General features: G+C 50.2%; 1 protein-coding gene across 1 annotated transcript in view; it reads right to left on the minus strand.

The window, feature by feature from the left end:
- GRIK4 (glutamate ionotropic receptor kainate type subunit 4) overlaps positions 1–7,447 on the minus strand; it is a 200,629-nt gene that overhangs the window by 1,451 nt on the left and 191,731 nt on the right. Inside the window, 5 exon segments of the mRNA XM_031064547.1 lie at positions 1–2; positions 5–158; positions 889–1,007; positions 3,495–3,623; positions 5,031–5,256. The exon segment at positions 1–2 is cut by the window's left edge and continues 1,451 nt beyond it. Coding sequence (XP_030920407.1) covers positions 1–2; positions 5–158; positions 889–1,007; positions 3,495–3,623; positions 5,031–5,256 — 630 coding nt within the window.

Here is a 7,447-nt window from a genome sequence, read left to right on the forward strand (position 1 = left end):
TTGCCGTTGCTGAGCGTGGTGGTGCTGCGGGCTCGGCGCTCCTCGGGCGCCGCGGGGCGAGTCCGAACCACCGCCCCTCGCCTCCGACGGGGGTGGAAACTGTCCTTGCACAGGATGATGTTGCGCAGCTCCGTCACCATCTCTTGGCACACCGACACCTGGGGGGAGAACAGAGCTGTGCTGCTCACCCGAGCGAGCTCGGAGTGCCTCAGGGGCCTGGAGTGATGAGGGCTTGGAGTCCTGACATAGCCAAGCTCACCTGAGTGAGCTCTGAGTCCTGGAGTGATGAGGGTTTGGAGTCCTGACACACCCAAGCTCACCTGAGTGAGCTCTGAGCCCCTCAGGGGCTCTGGGTCCTGGAGTGATGAGGGCTTGGAGTGACCTGGGATAGTGGGAGGTGTCCCTGACCATGGCAGTGGGTGGAACTGGATGAGCATTAAGGTCCCTTCTAATCCAGTCTGTTTAAACATTCCCCAAATTTTTACGGACTCAGTGCTGCTGGTTTTCAACACCAATGCTCAGAATCTACACTTGGTTTAACCCAACTCTGCCTCTCATCAGAGACAGCCCTGTGTTCTTCATCCCCAGATCAGCACAAGATCCAAACCTGCTGCAGGTAGAAATCATGTGCCCAGGAAAGGTACCTGGATTTTTTGCACATCTTTGATCCCTTTGAAAGCCCTCGGAGCATCTCTACGGCCTCACTCTGAGTAGGAGTGCACGAGAAACTCATGGGTTTTAGACCCTGCCCAAAGGACCAAGCCTGTTCCTGGGTTTGGCCTGTCCTGGCTGGGATTGCTCCTCAGCCTGGGTGCACGACTCGCTCTAGGACACCCCACAGACAGCAATAAACACACCCTGTCCCCTCAGCACCCTCCCAGCTCCTACCTCCGACTGTTCAGAGTGTCGAAGGCTCCACAAAAATTCCAGCATTGCCATAAAAATTGCTACGATTAAGCCGCAGATGAGCACCACGAAGATTCCACCAATGTTCTCCATCCCCAGGCCTAAAATAAAGCAGGAGAGACACTCTGGAGAGGCAGACACGTCATAAATCTCAAGTATCACTGCACAGAAGCCCCAGGCTTTGCTGTTTTGTTGGCATTGTAGATGCCCAGCCAGGGACCAAAAGCACCGAGCCAGCAGTGTCCTATTAATAGCTCCCTGCATGACTCAGATGGCCCAAGTGAGTGACTTGCAATAACTGCAGGATCGAAGATGCTTGCTCAGAAATGATGATTTTGCAGATAAACAGCCAGAACGTTGGAGGGGAAGCACAAAGCAATTTGTGCACAAACTGAAAACAGGAGGGGAAAAACGCGGGATCAAAGGGGCACATTAATCCCTGCAAATTATTCACCGAGCTCCAGTGGCTTTGAATTTGAAAAGGAAGAGGAGCAAGGTTGTTAAAGGAGCACAGATAAAGGAGACAGGGAAGGTCTTTAAAGGAAGCTGGCAGCAGGAAAAGCTCCTTTGATTGCATCACAAAGTGCTGCAGGAAAATGATTCCGGCTGCTCGGACTGCAGTGGGAAAGGAGAGGCTCCAAACAAGAGCAGGATGCTGTGTCACTACAGGGTGACAAAATGGGGTCCCTGCCACCCTGGGGCACCTGGCTGTGGGTTGGGTGTCTCTGCCCAGCCCCCCTGGCCCATGAGGAGGGAACAGCCCCTTCCATGGACAGCTCATCCCATCTCCCCTGCACAACTCGCTTCCTGTGGGATGACCACCATGACTACTCAGCCTGCATTCCAGAAAGTTCCACCAGCTGAAGGAAAATCCATCCCTTAAAAACCTGAGCTTTCCATGTGCTGAGGTCATCTCTTCACTTGCCACCACGGCCCTGGTCCCCAAAACTGCGCCTCCATCTGTCTGTGAGATGAGCCAACCTCAACACTTGGGATGTGGTTCCTGTCTCCTGTGTTTGGTTTGGGTCTCTGATTGGACTGATTACTAAAAACCATGTGCTCTGCCCTGGCTTGGCTGTGTGAGGCCATTACTCAACAAGAACATCTATAAAAATCTTCTTCTCCCTCCTGTAGCATTAAATCAAAGTTTAAGAATAGATGATTTATTGACTTGATCTCGGCATGCCTTTTAGACATAAAACCTCACCAAAATCCTTGTAAATCGCTGACCTGTTTTGTTCTAAAACTTAGCAGGTCACATTTCTGCCTCCTCCTCCGTCATTCTTTTGGCACCACCCCCAGAGCAATGCAGGCAGTCTGTAAATCAGAGACTTTTGCAGAGGCGCTTCCACAGCAATGGCAAGGCAGATAAAACAGCCCAGAATCACAATTCAGACCCAAAGCTAAAGGCCATCCACTCCCCTCTGCAGCTCACAAGCGTGAATTTAGGGTTTGTACCTCTCTCTACATCCTCCTATCATTCTGTCTGGCTGCCACCTCAGACACCCAAGCTCACTGAGAGATATTTCCTTTTTCCATGCACATACAGCCTTCCTCATCTCCATGGCATAGGGAACAAACCAACAGAAAAACTTGCCCAGGGTCACAGATTGTGCTGGGTAGTGCCAGACACAGCCCAGCTTCCCCCTTTCCAAAGCCATCTCAAAACAGCCCCCAGCCTAGATTCTACCTTACAGTTGCCTTTGGCACAGTCCAGGGAGAAAATAAACCCTTCCACCTTCAAAAGAAACTCATTTAATAGCAATAACTTGATGTCTTACACCTTCAGCCTGGAGATGAATAACTGGGGTTGTCTGTCGAGCAGCACTGCCCAAAAGTGAGCATCACCTCCCAGCAGGAACTGCACAGACACACACACCTACACCTGCTGCAAGGTCAAAACTCCAAAAGAGCTTCCCCAGCCCTGGCTTGGCTCTTTTCTCTGCTCCCACAAAGGTCACAAGGCTGTGCTTTTAACTGGGGGGCCTGCTGGCCTCGCAGAAAACACTTGCTGAGGAAAGGGCTGCTGCCAAAACTAAAAAATGCAGCAACTGTGTTAAGCTGGCAACTGCTCTCATGCTGGGACATCAGCCTAATGTGGTGGCTTTTATGGCAATTTGCATAGCATTACCCAAAAGAATTTGCTCCTCAGTTTACAAATGTACTAATAAAGTCCTTGTGTCCCTTCCCCTGGCTGTTTAAAAGACGCTTTCACATGAAGCCATTAACCAGCGGGCCTGTGGTGGAGATCCATCTCCCTTCAAGGAACGCAGGATTTTGGTCTGATCCCTTCAGCCATCCATTTTCTCAGACATTCATTAGAAGCTAATTTACCCTCCATATGCCTCCAATATTTGTCATTTGGTTGTTCCTGCTATCTCTGCCCCAGGCAAAAACACACAGCGTGAGGCGCGGCGGAGCTGTTTGGCTTTCTCCTTGAGTTGAGAAGGAAGGAATCTCAGGTCAGGAGAAGGGGAAATAAATGATTCCCAGGCAGAAAACCTGGCAGACACACAGCTGGGTGTCCATCCTTGCACCTCTGGCCAGGATTTTTCTGTGGCTGGTCACTTGGGGAGTGCAGGGCTTACCTTTGGCTCTGTGGTCCTCCTCTTTGGGGCACTTCCCTCCTTCCCACCACTTGCGCTTCAGGATCTCCAGGCGGTTGTTCTCCTGCAGCTGGAGGATGGCCAGGTCGAACTCGTCACGGAACACGGAGCCTGCAACGCCGAGAGGGACGTGCTAGGGCCCCACCTTCCTCCCCATCATCATCCTCGCCCCACCCCAGCGTGCCCAGCTAGCACAGCTCCTCTCTGGGTGGCTGGGAGTCCATGCCAGCCATGGAAAGCTGCAGCCACCCCGCTGGGAATGTCACCTGGTTAATGTCACTTGCAGGAGGTGACTTTACCTGGCCACCAGGAGCCACACAGGCCTCTGGAGGAGGCCCATGGCAAGGGGAGCTTTGGCTTTTGTATGAGCAGTTCAGAATCCTGCTCCTGCAGACCATGGAGGTCTCTTGGCATTCCACCTACAATTTCACCTTGTTCTAATGCTCATACCCTCAAACTGGTCACAGAAATCCTGAGCTGGAAGAAGCCCAAGGATCATGGAAGCCAAAATGTCCATGCTGGAGGAGCTCAGTCCTGTGCTGGGCACAGAGCTCTGTAGCAGTCCCAGTGTCTACTACCAGAGATCCTTGTCTGCCACCAGAGATCTTTGTCTGGTACAAGAAATCCTTGTCTGCCACCAGAGATCCCGAGGAAGGGCCATGGGAAAGATTCTGCTTCTCCCAGTAACTCTGCACTATTGTCCCAGCCAGCAGCTTTCTGCTCCTCTTATCTGCTACGGTTTCACTGTTTAACAAGACAATGTCAGAACAAATTTAGCCCTGAAGGTAGGGATTTGTACTCACTTTGATCAGGTTGCTGTGACTTTACAAGCTTACCCGTGTTCCCTAAACTAGAGTGGCTGTTTGTGTGACAGGGGCCTTATGTAATCCTCCTCAACTTTGTGTTGCTAAATGCCAGGGCTTAAAGGTCAGGACAAGGCTTCCAGGCTGTCCAAAAGACCAGCAGATCATCGCTTGGAATAACAACTAAACCCTTATTTAGTGGTGATGTTCTCTTGTGAGCTCATGCATTTGAAAGACAAAACCCCTGCATGTGTTAAACCTGATGAGAGCCAAGTCTCTGGCCTGCATTTTAAAGAACCACCAGCTGTTAAGACATCCCTGCTAAAAACTACCAGAATTGCCACAGCATTACTTTGACATCACTTCTGGGATTAAAACAAGGAGCACAAAACGATGCACAAACACTGGTTGGGGAAAGGAAACAGCAAAGAGCAGGTATGCAGAAAACAAGCAGCAATTTTGAGACATCTTTCACATGAATCATCGAAAGAGCCGTGGTCGCGTCTCACATGGCTCTGGACCAGAGCAGGGTCTCACATCTGGCTCTGGACCAGAGCAGGGTCTTGCACATCTGGCTCTGAGCATGGGCAGCAAGTAACAAATAAAAAGGACCCTGTGAGATGCAACGTTGGCTTTTAGAGCCGGCGCAGCCTTTGGAACGCTCCGGTCCTCTGCCGACAGCCGAGAAGGACTAGAATTGTTCTTCACTGCCTACCGACGGGCATGCCAATCCCGTAGCCCTTGGTGTCCAGAAGGCCCCCGACCTGCGTGAGGTTGCAATTGCGCTGCCGATAATACTCGTTCATGGTGGACTCCAGCAGGAAGGCGTAGTTGGAGTTCAGCACGCGCGCGATCCCTTCCTCCGTGCTCTTCACAAAGACACTGGGCTGCTTGGAGTACATGTAATTCCACATCCGCTGGTACGTCTGGTAGCGGGAGTTCTGCAGGAGGGGGAAGAGGCAGCCACGGCTCAGGGAGGAGATTTTGGGGTAAATTGGATCCTGTCCTAGGTTACAATACTAATATACAGTTTATTGACCACAAACTCCCAAAAAACTCACTTCCTTTTCAAACCAGGACACCATCGTCAAGAGCTGCTGAAACCAGGAGGGGCATTGTCTTTTTCCTTATCTCCTGTTAATGGGCCCATCAATGCCTTTCCCCATGACTCAGAGAAAACTCCCTCCAGGAGCCATTTCTGTTTAATGGACCCACCACATGACTCAGAGAATGATATCAGCCCGTTGTGAGATGCTCTACCCAGGGGGAGGAGCTAAGCATTCCTACATGGATATAATCTGGAGTTTGGGACAGAACTCCCTCCAGGAGCCATTTGTGTTTAATGGAGCCACCACATGGCTCACAAAATGATACCAGCCCATTGTGATATGCTCTGCCCAGCGGGGAGGAGCTAACATCCCCACCTGGATATAATCTGGGGTTTGGGACAGAACAGGCAGTCTCTCCACTGCATTCCCAGGGGAATGACTGTCTTTTCCACTGGATCTTCAGAGGAAGACTACACCCTTTTTACAGGATCCCTGCTCCAACAGAACCACATCTGCCACTCCAGGAGGGTTGCAGCCACCAATCCAACTGGACTGCTACCAGCACCCTGACCAACAGGGTGTCAGGTTGCATTCTGTCAGTGTTTTTTTCTTTTGTATTATTGCACGTATTTTGGTTTTCTTTTCCCTTTTCCTAATAAATTGTATTTCTGACTTGGAGTCTCTCACTGGTTTTGCTTTCAAACCAGAACAGACCCCTAAAATTAAACCCCCATAACAGGCACTGCTCTGGAAAGGCCACAATGGAGAGAGGAATCAAATCTGATTTCAGATTCAGGAAGGATTTTGGTGCCTCATCTCTGTTTATCTCAAAGAGGCACAAATGTGTTGGGAGTTTGTTGGAAAAGCTGGGCATGAAATGCCCCAATTCCAACAGGGTCTGGCAAAACAAAGTAAATTCAATTTTAGAAAAAAAAAATCATCATTTTAGTGACCACATATCAAAAACACACAAAAAAAATGCCTGAAGAAAGAGCTCCTGCTTGGTTGATTGAAACCTCTGGGTGCTCCCTGTAGAGCTCACACCATACTGACCATCCCTTAAACATTGTCCCAAGAGTTCTTCAGTGTCAGAGCCAGACTCCAGCACCCTGAGGAGGGCACTGAGGGCTGGGGGCAGCACAAAAGCTCTCTGGAGATTGTTGCTCACAAATTTAATTAAAAAAATAATCCAGATTTCGTTCACACCCCTGTGAGGCAAGTTAAAGTGCTTGCTTGAAAGAACTGGGGGTTTTTGTCTTTGATTACAATAAACCAAAGCTCCGCCAGCCCCAAATCCTCGGAGCTGGCTGGTGGCAGAGCCACCTTGGTCTGATGAAAAGAAAGCTGAGAATGATGAATCTCTCTTGCCTGTGCAGAGCAGAGAGTGAAAGCTGCTTGCACAAAGACTGAATATAAACACACCCTGCTCTACATGAGCATTTTCATACTGTCAAGGGCTCGTTTTCTGTGGCTGGTGAGCGATGCTGGAGAGCCTCAGGGAATCTGCTGCTGACCCAGTTCCTGTCCTCATCTGTCCAGCTCTGTCCTCTGGGTGCAGCCACTTGGGCAGGAGACAGATGAGCGGGGGGGGGTTGGTTCTGTTTCACTGCATTTTTAGACCTTAAACTGTGTGTCAGTGTCAGGGGAAGCACTGCCAGGACAAGCTGCCTTAGGAGGGGACAAACATTCCTTCATGCACCCAGGAAGGGAGGGGAGATGGAAGCAGTTACCATCACTACTTTAACCTCCCCGTCCTTACACCAGAGGCAAATGGATCCCAACACAGCTTGAAGCACCACAAATAGGACAAAACTCTCCTTTTCTAATTTCCTCTCTGTTTTTTTCACTGCCAGGCAGTGCAGAGACACAGCCAGGGGTTTAAACTTGAAAGCTTTCCTCAAGTGAGCTCCTCGTATACCCCCTCACTTAGGCCCTGCTCAGCTCATTTTAGATGTAAAGTTTGGCTTAAAAGTAGCTCTTTTCCATACCCCTGAAGAGCATAAAGTTGGGCTGAAAAGCTGAGGCTGACTCCAGAGATTTCCCAGCCTTCCAAATTCAGTTCAGACTCAGAGTGGGGGGAAAG

This window comes from Geospiza fortis, unplaced genomic scaffold (genome assembly GCF_000277835.1).
Source record: "Geospiza fortis unplaced genomic scaffold, GeoFor_1.0 scaffold305, whole genome shotgun sequence".
Lineage (NCBI taxonomy): Eukaryota > Metazoa > Chordata > Aves > Passeriformes > Thraupidae > Geospiza > Geospiza fortis.